At 38.7% G+C, this 19,155-nt stretch overlaps 1 protein-coding gene across 4 annotated transcripts in view; it reads left to right on the forward strand.

Moving 5' to 3' along the window:
* LOC139442323 (UTP--glucose-1-phosphate uridylyltransferase-like) overlaps positions 1-19,155 on the forward strand; it is a 105,670-nt gene that overhangs the window by 36,888 nt on the left and 49,627 nt on the right. Inside the window, exon 1 of one of the 4 annotated variants that reach the window (XM_071223114.1) lies at positions 15,345-15,552. The exons of the other annotated variants lie outside the window; for them this stretch is intronic. Within the exon in view, the coding sequence (XP_071079215.1) occupies positions 15,493-15,552 (60 nt within the window). The 5' untranslated portion in view covers positions 15,345-15,492. Of the gene's footprint in view, positions 1-15,344; positions 15,553-19,155 lie in introns of those variants that run through there. 4 annotated transcript variants of the gene reach the window in all.

Below are 19,155 nucleotides of genomic sequence, written 5' to 3' on the forward strand. Positions count from 1 at the left end.
AGATTTTTTCAAAGTATGTTTTGAAGCGTAGTCGCCAATTTGAAATTAGTGCCGTAAAGCAAGAGAAAGCTGCCTTCTGATTGGTCATTACATTGGTCGGTCAAAGTTCACGCAAGGTCAGCCTGACGTGACCCGTAACAGGATGTCCTCAGATCTTTGTTTAGTGATAGAGAGAACTAAGATCTGATTTTAATGAGATCGGTTGATGTCCTATTATTTTGTATTTCATACCTGTTGATTGCATACTAATAATACGCCATCTTTGCGCCTCTGACCATCTTTATGCCATGTTCACAGATAATGCTTCAACGGTGTACAGACACTGAATTTGAAAAAAAAACATGTTGACAGAACACCATTCTTGACATATTCATCACAAAATTTGCAGTTGTTGTGAATGGGAATATTTCAGTATTAATTATTTCCAGGGTGCTTTTTTTTCTTTCATGTGTATTATCATGACATTTTCATCAATAACAGGTATGAAAGGAATGAGGTTCATTGGTAATTTCTGAGCTTCATTTGGAACAAATTGCATATCAGTAAAATCTATTGTTGTGGATAAAACATGATACCATTGACTTGTACCGTATATATCCACAAAAACTTGAGTCAACTGAGCAAATTGTTTCACTCTGACACGTCAATAAACATCTTCCCGAGGCAAGGGAGTTAACTGACTTTAAAAGTCCAGTTTCCAGCCTTGCAGAACAAGGCTGGAATTACTGGGCTCGATCATAGCGTCAACAGTGGCTATTACCAGTTATGTCCCTTCTAAGCCTCTCCTAATGACCAATCAGATTCAACCTCTCATATCACTTGCGTTTGCTTCACACAAAATGGTGGCGCCCAGTCAAGACGATCTGATTGATAATCAAGATTTATATTGTGATAAAACGGGTCTTACATCGCGAAATGCATCAAATCACATGAGCACCTTGATTAAAAACATGAAAAGATTTGGAAAATATCTGCTGACAACAAGTTGACAGTGCACATGCTTTGCAAATCCTGCAATTGATCAAAATCTGCTTGACAGTTTACAAACCGGATTTTGATTTCGGTGCGCGATTTGATTGGAGATACATGCATAGACTCGTTAGTCCAGCCAAAATGTAACTCCATAATATCAGCCAAGTTCGGCAAGTGGAAACTGGACTTTTAAAGTCAGTTTACTCTCTTGCCTCGGGAAGATGGTCAATAAACTAAGCAGGCGTCTATGACCTTTCGTCTTCCCGAGGCAAGGTCGTCAACTGACTGTAAAAGTTCAGTTCAGTTTCCAGGCTTGATTGTAGTGCCATAAGTGGCTATTATGAGTTATGTCCCTTCTTTGTCCCTCCTATTGCCCAATCAGATTCTCATCTTTCATATGACTTGTATTTGCTACAAACAAAATAGCGGCGCCCAGTGAAGACAATCTGATCCTTAATCAAGATCTATATTGTAATAAAACAGGTCTTATGCCGGGAATTGCATAAAATCACTTGAGCACCTTAAATTAAAACATGAAAACATTTGAAAAATATCTGTTGATGCCCAGTTGGCGATACACGTGCTTTGCAAATCCTGCATGTTGAAATCCATGTCTGCTTAAAAACTGGATGTCTAGTTCGTTACACGATTTGGATTGGACTATGCATAGACTTGTTAGTCCAGCCAAAGTGTAACTCCTGAATTCCAGCCCACTTCGGCAAGGGTGGAAACTGGACTTTTATCATGTTTATAGTCAGTTAACGCCCTTGCATCAGGAAGATGGTGACCTTTGTAAAAGGGACGAACGTGAGGAACATAACAAATACAAGAGCGTAACTGATCTTAAACCTACTGAACTGCATGATCACTGCCTCCTATCCTGTATATATTCTTGTCAACCATACTCTGCACTTCACTTGCTTGATAACGGTGTTAGGACCTACACCGAAACCATCGATCCTAATTGTAATGAAGAAGTTGTTTGTCATATAGATATGTCTCATCCTTACTCATTACAAATACAGTTACATATTCTAGTATAAAATGCAGATGGCAAAACAAGTCCAGTAATAACTTTTCTTCGTGCTGCAATTAGGCCATTTACAAAAAGGCCCAGTGAACATAGTTCACAGGAGCTAATGCATTGCACACAATCGGACATGTGATATTGACGGGGGAAATGAGCATTTCAAGCTTATTTTAAATTTGTTTAGAAATGGCAGCTGTTGTCTATTGATGCAACAATACATTGTCAAAAATTGCCACAAGTTGCAGTGCACATATTGATATCAAACTGTGCCTTTGTTTACAGTTAGCATAGCTTCCATTAGTCAAGGACAAAAGGAATCAAGCTATTGTGTCAATCAAGTACAGTGTCCTCTCACAAGATCAAAGCTGGCAACAACACAAATTATTTTAGTCTAGTTAGCTCAGTTAATAAAACCCTCAGGCTCAGACTAAAGGAGGCCAAGGTTATTGCACTTATATAGCGACGTGCATGTACATGTGTGTGTTTGTGTGGCTGCTTGTACTAGTCCGGACTGATGCCGATTTATAGTACTAGCTCACTGAGATACCATGCCGCAGTTTAACATGAATACCCCACTCAGACACAGTATACTGACTCCGAGCCGACCAGTCCTTGTTTTAGCCCCTTAATGCCGAGCGCCAGACAGGGTAAGAACAAGTACCATCTTTTAACGTCTTTTGTATGACGCGGCCGGGGATCGAACCCCGGACCTTCCGCTCTCCAGACGGATGCTCTACCACTAGACCACGGAGGCGGTCCTAAGACAAAAGTCATTGACTATATGATTAGGATGTGTAATAGGGTGCATGCTGGGCTGTCATACAGATCCTGAAACAAATATATCCAATACAGCCCTTGCAAGTCTATAATGTTTGGCATGTCTAGATTACTACAGTATCTTAAAATGTAGAGTCTCTGGGCTCCTTGTTATTATATTTAATAACTATACCGGTAATTTAACAACTTTTTTTTCTGTAAAAATTAGTTCTTTTCAGAGACTAGAGCGTGGTCATGCTAAACTCTAACGAAACTGATTCTCAAGATGAAGAGCATAGAAGAAATGCCAATTTCTAGGATTCTAGAATGCAAATCAAACAGTTAGACTGAAGAGTTCTGACTTGACGATAAATTAAATACTCAGTCTGAATTTATTTTTGCTTCGCGAATTTATTGTATCAGTTATGACTCATATTGTGAGTATTTCAGGAAATTATTGCATCAAATACACATGAATTACGCGCCATGTAAAACCATGTGATGACATGCTTCATGAACACAATTGGGATACGATGACATTCATCCATCAAGTCAGCGAGTCTGACCAGCCGATCCCATTAGTCGCCTCTTACGACAAGCATAGTCGCCTTTTACGGCAAGCATATGGGATGCTGAAGACCATCTTCATGGGTCTATGGTAGTTGGTAGCATAGAGTACAAGGTGTGTTGAGATATCGACATCGGTTGATGTGGCCTCGACTGATGCCTGTATGACAAAGATTATCATAAGAAGAGATAGAAGAATGAGCCTATCAGACTATGAGTACCGTAGTTAAATTTCGAAAGTCTATTAGAAGGCCTGGCTTAGTGATTCATTCGGCTAGAGATCAGCCACGGAAAATGAGAATTGGCCATCCGAGTGATCGTCTCTTTTAACTTTGGTATACAGTTATTTGTGATGACAGTGTATGAGAAAAATAACTAAAATATATCCAGGAACAGAAATCCAAACAAGTAAACAATCATTTATGAGCTAGATCATGTTCATGGATGCTAGAATGTGTCTGACTACTGCTTGTAAGAGGAGACTAATGGGATTGGGGTCAGGCTCGCTGACTTGGTTGATGCATGTCATCGTATTCCCTATGCATGGGTTGATGCTCATGATGTCAATCACTGGGTTGTCTGGAGAAGACTTTGATAGATTAGAAAAGTAAAAGGTACAATGTCAAAACTGCATTATTGGTGATTCATATTGGGGAAGGCGGTCACTGTATTTTCGAACTCAAAACTATTTAGGTTGTTTTCAAACACACATACAAACAACTACAAACACACAAACAAACAAAACACACATGCACATTATGCACACACACAAACACACATGCACACACCAGGGATGGGTATTGCAGGCTGAAAGTGGATCACAATATTTTGCAGTGCACAAGGCCGAATTTTGATGCGTATTATGATATATTGCATAATAAAAAAATAATAATTCAGAAGCAATGATATTGTGATATTCTCTCTGTTATTCTCCCTCTCTCTCCTTTTTCTCCCTCCTCCTCTCTCTCTCTCTCTCTCTCTCTCTCTCTCTCTCTCTCTCTCTCTCTCTCTCTCTCTCTCTTTCTCTCATTCTCTCTCACTCTCTTTCCTTTTTCTCCCTCCTCTCTCTCACTCTCAATCTTTTTCGCATTCTCACTTTCTCTCTCCTCTCATTCTCTCTGTCATTCTCCTTCTCTCTCTCTCTCTCTCTCTCTCTCTCTCTCTCTCTCTCTCTCTCATTCTCTCTCTCTCACTCTTTCCTTTTTCTCCCTCCTCTCTCTCTCTCCCTCTTTCTCTCATTCTCTCTCACTCTCTTTCCTTTTTCTCCCTCCTCTCTCTCACTCTCAATCTTTTTCGCATTCTCACTCTCTCTCTCTCCTCTCATTCTCTCTGTCATTCTCCTCTCTCTCTCTTTCTCTCTCTCTCTCCCTCTCTCTCCTTTTTCTCCCTCTTCTCTCTCTCTCCCTCTTTCTCTCATTCTCTCTCTCTCACTCTCAATCTTTTTCGCATTCTCACTCTCTCTCTCTCCTCTCATTCTCTCTGTCATTCTCTTTCTCTCTCTTTCTCTCTCTCTCTCTCTCTCCCTCCCTCTCTCTCCTTTTCTCCCTCCTCTCTCTCTCTCTCTCTCTCTTTCTCTCTCTTTCTCTCTTTCTCTCTCAGTGACCTGATGAAATCTGAAGCCTGGGGTCCGATGAAAGACCTTTTTACTCAATTTCACATTATTTGTGTATTCTAAATCTGAAGTCTTTTATTCATATAAAGTATTGTAACATTTCTATCTTCAACATATTTAAAGTAATCTGTATGGGAAAAAATAAATTGAATAACTTTATTAACCCTCTAAGAAGCAATAAACTTCACACAAAGTCATGATAGTATTAGTGTGCTCATAATCTTGAACGCAAATTTGACCTGACCTCTATACCATCTCCTAAAGGTGAGCTTCTGTACCAGTGGTACTCCAGCTATGAACACTGACTGGAGGTCAAGGTGACCCAATGAAATCTGAAGCCTGGGGTCACTAGGGGCCAGCTGATAGGTTGTGAAGGAGACTGTTCCACTCAGTGTGTCTGGATTGACAAACAGTAAGGGATTAGGGTTGATGTGCAGCCAGTTATTCAGCTGAACATACGGATTAACTCAGATAAGTTATACAGCCACACAAACACCAGACCACTGCTACAATATTTTTTCATTATGTTTTTTTAATTTTAACATCTTTAACTATCAGTTATGATATTCTCTGCCAGATGTAATTATGTCAGAAATAATATATCTCAACAAATATGAACCAAAAATATCACTTTTTTCAAATGTATGACTAAGTCCTGACTAATTTGATTGTGCGTTCTTCAGATCCACCTGTCACATTTAAGCCATTTTCCTCCAAAATTACAAAATGTCATGCTGGCCTAGTAACCTTTTACTTCAAAATTAACTGCTCCAATGACTTTTTGACTATGTTTGTTTTCTCCAGCTCACTCCAGCAAAGCAAACGGACAGCATTTTTCTTATAAACAAGTACTGTATTCGACGTAATAAGCGCCCACAGGGATATTTGCTAATATATTGACTAGTGAACAATCCCAATTAGCATCCCTTCTGATTGATCAATGTACACAAGACTTATTTATTCGTGTATAATACGCACTCGTGTGTTATGCACTCTTAATTATGGGCAATTATATTCTGGAAAAATATATATAAATATTTCAGGCTGTCAACATAAACCACAAAATTCATCTTTCAAGTCTGGTTTTTTTTCACCAAAATAATATTCGAAGAAGAACCCCCCTATTTTTAATTTTAAGAGCGCCCTGGGCGCTTATTACGTCAAATATGGTAATTAAATTTGACAGGCCTAGTGTAGAAATATACTAGTATTGGTTATGGAAATGGTCAATTAAAATAATATATTTTGATTTATACTGCAATTGGGATGAAAGACCTTTTCACACATTTTCACATTAAGTAATGGAATCAATGCTAAATATATGCTTTGTATATTCTAAATCTGATGTCTCTCAGTCATAAAGTATTGTAACAATTCTACCTTCAACATATTCAAGGTAAACTGTTTGGAAATAAATCAATTAAATAATTGTATTAACCCTCTAAGAAGCCTCTATAAAAGTCCAGTTCCCACCCTTGCCGAACTAGGCTGGTATTATAGAGTTACATTTTGGCTGGACTAACTAGTCTATGCATAGTCCAATAAAAATCGCACAACAAATTCGAAATCCGGTTTGTAAATTGTTATGCAGATTTCGGTCGATTGCAGGATTTGTCAAAGCATGTGCACCGCCAACTAGTTGTCAACAGATCTTTTCCTTATCTTTTCATGTTTTTTTATCAAGGTGTTCGCATAATGTGATGAACTTCGCGATGTAAGACCCGTTTTATCACAATATAGATCTTGATTATCGATCAGAGCTTCTTGACTGATTTTGTTTGAAACAAATGCAAGTGATGGAATCGGATTGGTCTATAGGAGAGGCTTACAAGGGACATAACTCATAATAACTCATAATAACCACTAGTGACGCTACGATCGAGCCCAGGAATTCCAACCTAGTTTTGCAAGGTGGAAACTGGACTTTTACAGTCAGTTAAGTCTCTTGCCTAGGGAAGATGGGTCATGATAGTATTAGTGGCTCTTAATTCAATTTAAGGTATAATCAGCTACACGGCGGACTTCAGGCAGAGGAACACAGAAAGGTTGTAAGAATGTAGTCAACAGGATGTATTAGTGTCAGTGTAACTCTCTCTCTGTCCCCCTTGAGATGTAACACAGGTAGAAGCATGTCAATGTACTATACTCGCTGACAAAAGAATCTCGAATACCATACATGTTAGTTAACATTAGGGCTGCAACGAATACACTACAAGGCGAATACGATACGTATCACAAATATAAGGTAATAAATATGAATATAGATTCACAAACACAATATCAAGTCCGCAATTTATGTATTATTTATTATATTCAGTGACACAATAGAAAAATATATTATTTGACATGGTTTGTCCATGTTGACAGTGTTAATTATGATTACATCACACATTTATATACTGCACTTATCCAGGTACTAGTATCTGCTCAAATGCGACAAAACCAGTGACTACATTACTGTCAAATTAAATCCATAACAGTGTTGTCTTTTTATCCCCCCGACATATAAAGACGGGGGGATATAGCCATCAGTCTGTCCGTCTGTCTGCCGGTCCGTCTGTCCGTCTGTAATCATTGTTTGTTCGGAGCATATTTCCTAAACCGTACAACCTAGCTTCCGAAAACTTGGTACACTTAACAATCAGGCTCAGTAGGAGTGCCTTTTGCATTTTAGAGATTTTTTAAATTTTATATTTTTGTTGTTTCCATGGAAATATTATGAACTTAGGAAATTTGAGGGTACTGCTCTTGTCCAGAGCATATTTTCTAAACCGTACAACCTAGCTTTGCAAAACTTGGTACACTTAACAATCAGGCTCAGTAGAAGTGCCTTTTGCTATTTAGAGATTTTTAGAATTTTATATTTTTGCCGTTTCCATGGAAATATGATGAACTTAGGAAATTTGAGGGTAGTGCTCTTGTCTGGACCATATCTCCTGAACCAATCAACTTAGCTTCTCAAAAGTTTTTACACCTATCAAGCAGGTTATGTTGTGGTGCCTTTGCTATTAACAGATTTTTTCTTCTTTTTTTTTCTTTTTTCAATCTAAATTGAAAATTGATGAACTTAGGGTAATGTCCTCGTCTGGAGCATATCTTCTAAACCATGCGACAGAGATTCACCAAACTTTATGCATATATCAATCATGTTCACTAGTAGTGCAGTTTGTTATTTACAGATTTTAATCTTATTAATTTGTAGCCCTTGACGTATAATGAAACAAGATGTTGAGGTTTGTTTTTTTATCAATCCCTTGTACATTCTCTTTATGCCTTTGTGTCATGAGGCTACTACAGAGCTATTCATATGCGAATCTACGAAGTTATTGTTATTACAATTTCATGAGATCATCAGAAAGTGAGCTTCATGAACCAATATTTAAAAACCTTCATCATATTTCTGGTTTTGGCTTAAAGGAAAAAGATTTCCTTGCCAAACTAAATACATTTGAAGGTACACACAGTTTACTGACATGCCACGTCGGGGGGATATGTCATCTTCGGATGACTCTTGTTTAAGAAATCTATGCATATAATAAGTTCTTATGGATATTTTTAGGTACAGGGTATGTAAATACGCATGACTGCATATTCATAACAGCCTTATTTAACATATGAATGCAGGATTACTCATATTTAAGAAATATTTGATTGGTTCGATGCACAAGCAAACATACTGGTTTATTGCGTGACTGACGCTCATGAATAGATCCATTGACTCGAGATGCACCATTTGTCTCGTGAAGAATTAGTGTGTAAAGTTTAGGTCTTCAGCAACCCATGCTTGCCGTAAAAGGCGACTATGCTTGTCGTAAAAGGCGACTAACGGGATAGGGTGGTCAGACTCGCTGACTTGGTTTTGATGCATGTAATCGATCCCAAATTCTTGGATCAATGCTCATGACATCAATCACAGGATTGTCTGGTCCAGACTCAATTATTTGCAGACCGCCGTCATATAGCTGGAATATTGCTGAGTCGGGCATTAAACAACAAATAAACAACAAACAGACAATTTTATGGTTCCCGGGTTTTTTACGGTGAGTGTATATCCTGTATCCTGATTGTGACATTCATTACAGCCATATATAGGCATACTCGTCATATCAGTGAGTCAGTTCTCTTATGTCAAACCTGTATGAGAAGAATTTGACATACACCTTGATTTCAATATGATGAGTGTATCAGTAGCAAAGAAATATTGGGAAGGGCGGAACCTTGTTTATGTCTTTGTGTTATGGATGTTTATTGTGAGGGATTTTGACCCTCCTAAGGATGACTGTAGAGAGGAGGGGCTGTGAACTAAAGTTGCGGTTCTCCCGATGAAGCATGGGTAGGATGGGTCAACCTGTCCTCCATTGTTGATCTTACAAACTCAAGGGCTGGTAGCTGCCACAAGTATTCCAATAATTTCGACAATTTTGTGTTGATTCTTTGAAGGATATTATGAACTAGCTACCCTATTCAACGTAATATGCACCCAGGGCACTCTCAAAATTAGAAATGGGGGCTCTTATAAGAATATTATTTTGGTGAAAAAACAGAGTTGATAGATAAATTTCGTGGTTTATGCTGACTGCCTGAAATGTTTATGTACAACAGATATACATTTCCAGAATTGAATTGCCCATAATTAAGTGTGCATATAACATTTACACACGAGTGCATAGTGCTATTTAGGAATTTTATAAAATTTTATTTTTTACGTTTCCATGGCAACAAGTTGGATTTAAGTTTTAATATAGGGTGGGTTCACTTATGGAGTATAACAAATAAACTGTTAAATATTTCCTTGCCAAACATTGCATGTCTATATATATAAAGCACATACTGAACTGGTGCCATTTGATATTCAGGAGTTTTAGAAATGTTTATTTTAGAATTTCCATTGCAGCTATTTTGACATGGGCTAAGAGAAATGTTGGGTCAGTTACCTGGTTTGGGACCATAACGTGTTAAAATGGGCGGGGGATATAGATGACTTTGTCAACTGTACACTTGTTTAGTTATTGTTTCTTGTAATTTGTCATTTGTTTGCATAAAAAAAACCAGAGAAACACACTTGTTTTACTTTCCATTTCACATGGATGCGACCTTGGGTAAAAAATGTATGTGGGTAAAAAATGTATGCTTCTTCAAGAACATTCAACTCTTGACTCATTACATACAGAATTGCACATTTACTTGTGGTTACTTTACAGACAGTTGCCAGGGGATATGTCATCTCTCTGATGACTCTTTAAAGACGGCCACCAAAGAAGCGAAATCAGCTATATGCCAAAAATTGCTAGCCTGTTATCATAAATATATATATTAGAAATTATCAGGAGTGTTTTTTTGTGATTCTGACCAGCTCCACTACCAATTTTATATTCTAAATAGACTTGGGGTGGTCATTGTAGTGGGATTATATACATGCAACTTAACTGATTAGGCCACGCCCACTTTCAGATAATGTATTTTTTGTGGCTGACAATTTCTTCTTCTTTTTAACAATCTGAGGCATAATTATTAATTTTCAAGCTTTTACTGGAACAGTTTATTTCTTCGATCAATCTCATTAAAATCAGACCTTAGTTCTTGCTACCGCTAAACAAAGATCTGAGGACATCCCATTATGGGTCACATCAGACTGACCTTACGTGAACTTTGACGGACCAATAGAATGACCAATAGAATGACCAATCAGAAGGCAGCTTTCTCATGCTTTACAGCACTTATTTCAAATTGGCGACTACCTTCGAAACATATTTTGACAAATTCTCGATTACAAATTTAAAACCTAAACAAAAGAACATTCTGGAATGGCTAATAGATGGTCCAGATTGTATTGATTCAGTCCATAAACCTGTAACTATCGTTCGGAATACCCTGTGTTAAAGGTTTCGAGGTTGTATGATTAGAAATCACATTCTGACTGTCACTTTCATGATCTGGTAAGCGACGCTCTGATTGGTCGGATGAAAGGTCGTTCTAACGTGACCCCTAATGGGATGTGTCAGCACCATACCCGTGCTCGTGGGTTTCACCGAAGTGGTAAACGTCTAAGACCTGCATCACTTCGGGCTTTCCTCCCACATTAAGCTGACACGCCGTGATATAACTGGAATACTGTTAAAAGCGGCGTTAAACCCAACTCACTCACTCACTCACTCCTAATGGGATGTCCTCAGATCTTTGTTCAGCGGTAGCGAGAGCCAAGGTCTGATTTTAATGAAATTGTTTCCCTCAACAGGACCACAGTCCCTCCCAAAAAACAAAAGGTTGGTCTCATTTACTGTTGATTCATTTATTTGCCTAATGAACAGAATCACTCAGTGTGGGAACCGTAAACATCAGACACACCAAAAGTATTGAAGTCAGTTCTTTATCCTTTAAATAATAATAGTGAACCATTAATATGTTTTCACTGTAGTAGTGGGATATACTGATGCATTGGATGACGATTTTTTACTTCTCGATACAAGTATTGATCACAATTGCACATTAAGCAAAAAGTATTGATTCCTTCCTTAACTGTATTCTTTAATAAATGTTACACTTACTGTATTTGACGTAATAAGCGCCCAGGGCGCTCTCAAAATTAGAAATAGGGGGCTCTTGTTAAAATATTATTTTGGTGGAAAAAAGAGAGTTGAAAGATAAATTTCGTGGTTTTTGCTGACACCCTGAAATGTTTATATACGACAGATACATTTTTCCGGAATTTAATTACCCATAATTATGGGTGCATATAACACACGAGTGCGTATTATACGCGAGTAAATAAGTCTTGTGTACATTGATCAATTGGAAGGGGTGCTAATTGGGATTGTTCACTAGCCAATATATTAGCAAATATCGCCGTGGGCGCTTATTAGATCAGGGCCCTTATTACGTCGAATATGGTAACACTAATTACCAGTGAAAACAAGTAATGACATTTTCATCCATTGTTCCATACTAAACACTGCCAACTTTAAATCGTCAGTGTGCCAGGTATTTGGCCATCCTGTCTTTGAAAAAGATAGCTTACGCACCACAGATAAGGGCATATGCAAGTATTTGATACGTATGGGATCATGAGCAAGGTATCAGGATACATAATGGATCGCACAGTTGGTGTAGCATCCCTGGTTTTCAGTGGCCAAGGACATGTCTCATTTAATGGTTGGTTGGTTTGTTGTTTAACCCCGCACTCAGCAATATTCCAGCTATATGACGGAGGTCTGTAAATAATCAAGTCTGGACCAGGCAAGCCAGTGATTGATGTCATGAGCATCGATCCACGCATTTGGGATCAATGACATGCATAAACCAAGTCAGCGAGCCTGATCACCCGATCCTGTTAGTCGCCTCTTAAGACAAGCATATTAGCCATTTATGGCAAGCATGGGGTGCTGAAGACCTATTCTACGCCAGGTCAGTTCATTTAGAGTTCCCAGTTGTCTAAGGCGCCGCGATTGCTGTGCAGAGTTGCTTTCCCTCACCGCCAACTAAAACTTGCTGTCTTCTGTATAGGTATGTAACCTACACCTAATACCGTATTCGACGTAATAAGCGCCCACGGCGATATTTGCTAATATATTGGCTAGTGAACAATCCCAATTAGTACCCTAATTTTGAGAGCGCCCTGGGCGCTTATTACGTCGAATACGGTAAGTATATTACATGTCATGTTACTCTATGTAAATTAATGTAGCATCATATTCTGAATTAAATAAAAAATATTAAACATATTTTTTTTTTAAAAAGAGAAAAAAAGAAATGTGAGCTAAAACTGATTGTTCTGCCAAGTCCTGGGTCCTACTTTCATGACATCTGTGATTAAACAAACTATTATATAAATGACGATTAAGTCTGCATACAAAATTGAATTACTGACTTGAATCAGCTGTCATGATTCTCCAGACATATGGCCTTTGTTACCACATAGAATGTTCTCCTGTCAGCGGAACACTAAATGAGTGAGTGAGTGAGTGAGTTGGATTTAACGCCGCTTTTAACAGTATTCCAGTTATATCACTGCGTGTCAGCTGAATGTGGGAGGAAAGCCTGAAGTGATGCAGGTCTCAGACGTTTACCACTTTGGTGAAACCCACGAGCACGAGTATGTTGCTGACACACCTAGAAACATAATTGGGGCGAACCGGGATTCGAACCCACAATCATAGGTTTCTGGCGTGCCCTAGGGACGCAACTCTGCACAGCGAATCGCGGTGCCTTAGACGACTGGGCCACCCATGCCCCCTAATGGTGAAACTTGCAGGCAACATTTGCCATGATTATTGGGATGATCATTACCTTTTCTTGAAAGATTATGAGAACTTACAGATATTGTTGCAAGTCAGCCGGCTGAAAGTTTTGTGTGAATGTTTGTTACAATAGGGGGTACAAGTTTGTTCAACGCATCAAAAGTGTAATTTCAAAATGGCCACCTGAGGGAGCCATCTTTGATTTTTATATGAATATCAAACATGACAAGGTAGAGATAATTTATGGATAACAAATAAAAGGAAAACGAATCACATCATATTTTCAAATTAACGTGACTGAAACTGATAAATCTATCAACAAAGAAAAGAAATATAAAATTGTGAATGTTCCATCAGGTATATGTTAGGGAGACATGGCTTCAGGTGCAGCACCACAGATGGTCAGATACAATGTTGGTGATCTATTGGTGGAATTTGGATTTTCTTAATGGCAGTTAGAAGTTTAACTGAGAGCATATTAAAGTGCGTTATTCTCACAGACATAGAAAATATACAGTTGGTTGGTTTGTTGTTTAACGCCTCACTCAGGAATAATCCAGCTAACCAGACTACAGTTTATACAACAGAAAAAAGCCGTCCATATCTAAATTAGCTATTATGCTACAGTTTTATGTCATAGATACCCAAACTGATGAGAAAAATGGGGATGAATTAAAAATTTAAGTCAATACTGCATATTGCATTGTAATGAAGAAATGGCATTTACAATAAACATGATAAATTGGAAACGAGTTTCACATTATAATATTCATCACGATAGTAGGTAGATCTAAAGTTGCATGCCAGTGGTAAATGTATTACGTAGTGTGAATTCACCTGAATTTCATTTTGGCTAGTGATTTAAAATATTTACTTACTTATCAACAAGTAAGTAATAGAATGAATTTGGAGCTAGGGCTGGGACGAGTAAATCGAGTACCCGGGTCGGGTGGGCACTGAGTAGGACCCGGGTACCCACAGGACTACCCGGACCTGTGGTTAGTGACGTGATATATTCTTTCATGACAAAAAAATCACTATAATTATAACTACATGGTTACACGACAATTTTAAATCTCTGATGTTCGCATTTCTTCATGACTATGAACACGTTCTTCCTGACTTAAATATGTTTGAACAAAGCTAAAACTTCAGTCAACTTCAGTGTATGCATGACCACATCGTTTTATACATGTATCTAAAAACATTCTGCCAGGGCTACAGTCAAACTATTCCCAATCGGACATTTTATACCTATTTCTTGACAGCAACAGCGGGTACGCGGGTAGGGTTGATTGATAAAGCTGGGGTTGTGTCCAACTCATGTTTTGAGCGTGTTGTCAATCTGAATTACGGAATCACTGACAACAACCTTCAAATAAACGTGGCACTGTGTATGCTCAAGCAGTTTCTTTTGCACCGAAATACTTCACTTGAATATAATGACAGCCATTGAAAGCATGAAGCACATCAATTCATAAACTAACATGAGGTGGGCGCCCCAAAAGAAAACCTAGTAAAGCCTTCAGGGTAGAATGAGTGTTAATATATGTGTATAAAACTGTATATGCAACCTATATACAAGAGACTTCACGTCATATGTGTCATTGATCAATACCACAAGATGGTACATGCATGATTTGCTCTATTTATCCGACTAATTTCAACATGTAGTCAATTTTGATAGTGTGTAGTCAGGCTATGAAACTCCCAAATATCTCAGCCAGACCACAGGACTGGCTACCCTGACCAAAACCTGCCTGCCCACTGTAATCATATGTTTCTCAGGATAAGTTAACAGGGTTTCTTTTTGGTTACATTTTATCATTCATCTTTACATGTGAATTAATGATTATCATCGGGAAATATTTAGAATATTGTCACCTATGAAATATAACCCGACCGTCGGGCATGGGGATTTGAAAACCTGGCAGCCCGAGTTGAAATCAACCCGTCTCGGACGGTCGGGCAGGCAGGTATCTTGAACGCTGGTGTACTGTGTAAAAGTTGCTTAAATATATAGAAGTCTATGTAAATAAATCCAAACAGCTAGCATTTGATTGGCTCAATACCTATGTTGGGTGCACCTGGATGGAGTAGATATTTGTCATTTGGTCTAGAAACATGGTTAATTGTATACCACTTCACCGACACTGGTTGGAGTTTTGCTATGCCATTTATTTTGTTCTTCTTTCTTAGTGCTCTCAGGAAGCATCAATTTCAAAATATTATTATTTGTTAAGAAATATTTAAAATCAGATTGATGTTTTCAATGTGTTGATGTACAGCTTTGTGTCGTTTGTAGAGATTATTTATTCATAATGGATATTGCTTCAATTCTTGGTTTAAATAGGATATATGTGGGTTTTAAAGATCCTCAGGTAAGTACTTTCATGTTTGATTTAATTAAGACCTGTTCATTGTTCAGACATAATTCAATGCATGATTAGTATTCCTGATGAAGTGACTTTTTTTCAGTGGCTTTTTTTTATGAAAAAGTTTAAATATGAATATTACATGTACCGTATTCGACGTCATAAGCACCCTGCTCTAATATGTGCCCACGGCGTTATTTGCTCATATATTGGCTAGTGAACAATCCCAGTTAGCACCCTTTCCGATTGATCAATGTACACAAGACTTATTTATTCGTGCATAATACGCACACGTTTGTTATATGCACCCTTAATTATGGGCAATTAAATTCTCGAAAATATATCTATCGTGTATAATAGTAAATACACATAGATTCTTCTTTTATTTCATTTCAGGCTGTCAGCATAAACCACAAAATTTAATATCTTTCAACCTCGTTTTTAATCTCGCCAAAATTATATTCTAATAAGAGGCCACTATTTCTAATTTTGAGAGCGCCCTGGGCGCTTATTACGTTGAATTCAGTATTACTGAATTTTAGGGGATGGAATGTTCTATGTTAGATAATAGATATCTAAATCTTACCTTAAATCTTAAAGGATCAGGGTTTCAAATCTGTTTATCTGTTTATCTGTTTATTGGCAGTCTAGAAGTTGGCGAGTCAATAAGAAAAAGTAAACTTTATGAATAATAACCTGTGGTTTATTTCATATGATATAGCGACATTTCGTCAGAGATTCTTACACCATTATCAAACTGGAGTGACGACAACATCATATATATTTCATCAAACTATGTATTTCCATGTTGCCACAACATTCCCCCTCCATTGTAATGCCTACATCACCATAATGCCACAACATTCTCCCTCCATCATAATGCCTACATCACCATGTTGCCACAACATACTCCCTCCATTATAATGCCTACATCACCATATTGCCACAACATTCTCCCTCCATTATAATGCCTACATCACCATAATGCCACAACATTCTCCCTCCATTATAATGCCTACATCACCATGTTGCCACAACATCCTCCCTCCATTATAATGCCTACATCACCATGTTGCCACAACATTCTCCCTCCATTATAATGCCTACATCACCATGTTGCCACAACATCCTCCCTCCATTATAATGCCTACATCACCATATTGCCACAACATTCTCCCTCCATTATAATGCCTACATCACCATGTTGCCACAACATTCTCCCTCCATTATAATGCCTACATCACCATGTTGCCACAACATTCTCCCTCCATTATAATGCCTACATCACCATGTTGCCACAACATTCTCCCTCCATTATAATGCCTACATCACCATATTGCCACAACATTCTCCCTCCATTATAATGCCTACATCACCATATTGCCACAACATTCTCCCTCCATTATAATGCCTACATCACCATGTTGCCACAACATTCTCCCTCCATTATAATGCCTACATCACCATGTTGCCACAACATTCTCCCTCCATTATAATGCCTACATCACCATGTTGCCACAACATCCTCCCTCCATTATAATGCCTACATCACCATATTGCCACAACATTCTCCCTCCATTATAATGCCTACATCACCATGTTGCCACAACATTCTCCCTCCATTATAATGCCTACATCACCATGTTGCCACAACATTCTCCCTCCATTATAATGCCTACATCACCATGTTGCCACAACATTCTCCCTCCATTATAATGCCTACATCACCATGTTGCCACAACATCCTCCCTCCATTATAATGCCTACATCACCATATTGCCACAACATCCTCCCTCCATTATAATGCCTACATCACCATATTGCCACAACATTCTCCCTCCATTATAATGCCTACATCACCATGTTGCCACAACATTCTCCCTCCATTATAATGCCTACATCACCATATTGCCACAACATCCTCCCTCCATTATAATGCCTACATCACCATATTGCCACAACATTCTCCCTCCATTATAATGCCTACATCACCATGTTGCCACAACATTCTCCCTCCATTATAATGCCTACATCACCATGTTGCCACAACATTCTCCCTCCATTATAATGCCTACATCACCATGTTGCCACAACATTCTCCCTCCATTATAATGCCTACATCACCATGTTGCCACAACATTCTCCCTCCATTATAATGCCTACATCACCATGTTGCCACAACATTCTCCCTCCATCATAATGCCCACATCACCATATTGCCACAACATTCTCCCTCCATTATAATGCCTACATCACCATGTTGCCACAACATTCTCCCTCCATCATAATGCCTACATCACCATGTTGCCACAACATTCTCCTTCCATGCCTACATCACCATGTTGCCACAACATTCTCCCTCCATTATAATGCCTACATCACCATGTTGCCACAACATTCTCCCTCCATTATAATGCCTACATCACCATGTTGCCACAACATTCTCCCTCCATTATAATGCCTACATCACCATGTTGCCACAACATTCTCCTTCCATTATAATGCCTACATCACCATGTTGCCACAACATTCTCCCTCCATTATAATGCCTACATCACCATGTTGCCACAACATTCTCCCTCCATTATAATGCCTACATCACCATGTTGCCACAACATTCTCCCTCCATTATAATGCCTACATCACCATGTTGCCACAACATTCTCCCTCCATTATAATGCCTACATTACCATGTTTCCACAACATTCTCTTTCCATTATAATGCCTACATCACCATGTTGCCACAACATTCTCCCTCCATTATAATGCCTACATCACCATGTTGCCACAACATTCTCCCTCCATTATAATGCCTACATCACCATGTTGCCACAACATTCTCCCTCCATCATAATGCCTACATCACCATATTGCCACAACATTCTCCCTCCATCATAATGCCTACATCACCATGTTGCCACAACATTCTCCTTCCATCATAATGCCTACATCTCCATGTTGCCACAACATTCTCCCTCCATTATAATGCCTACATCACCATATTGCCACAACATTCTCCCTCCATCATAATGCCTACATCACCATATTGCCACAACATTCTCCCTCCATCATAATGCCTACATCACCATGTTGCCACAACATCCTCCCTCCATTATAATGCCTACATCACCATGTTGCCACAACATTCTCCCTCCATTATAATGCCTACATCACCATATTGCCACAACATTCTCCCTCCATCATAATGCCTACATCACCATATTGCCACAACATTCTCCCTCCATCATAATGCCTACATCACCATGTTGCCACAACATTCTCCCTCCATTATAATGCCTACATCACCATGTTGCCACAACATTCTCCCTCCATTATAATGCCTACATCACCATGTTGCCACAACATTCTCCCTCCATTATAATGCCTACATCACAATGTTGCCACAACATTCTCCCTCCATTACAATGCCTACATCACCATGTTGCCACAACATTCCCCCTCCATTATAATGCCTACATCAACATGTTGCCACAACATTCCCCCTCCATTATAATGCCTACATCACCATGTTGCCACAACATTCTCCTTCCATTATAATGCCTACATCACCATGTTGCCACAACATTCTCCCTCCATTATAATGCCTAC

The sequence above is a fragment of the Haliotis cracherodii genome, unplaced genomic scaffold, assembly GCF_022045235.1.
Source record: "Haliotis cracherodii isolate W230 unplaced genomic scaffold, xgHalCrac1.p SCAF_5, whole genome shotgun sequence".
In the NCBI taxonomy this organism is placed as follows: domain Eukaryota; kingdom Metazoa; phylum Mollusca; class Gastropoda; order Lepetellida; family Haliotidae; genus Haliotis; species Haliotis cracherodii.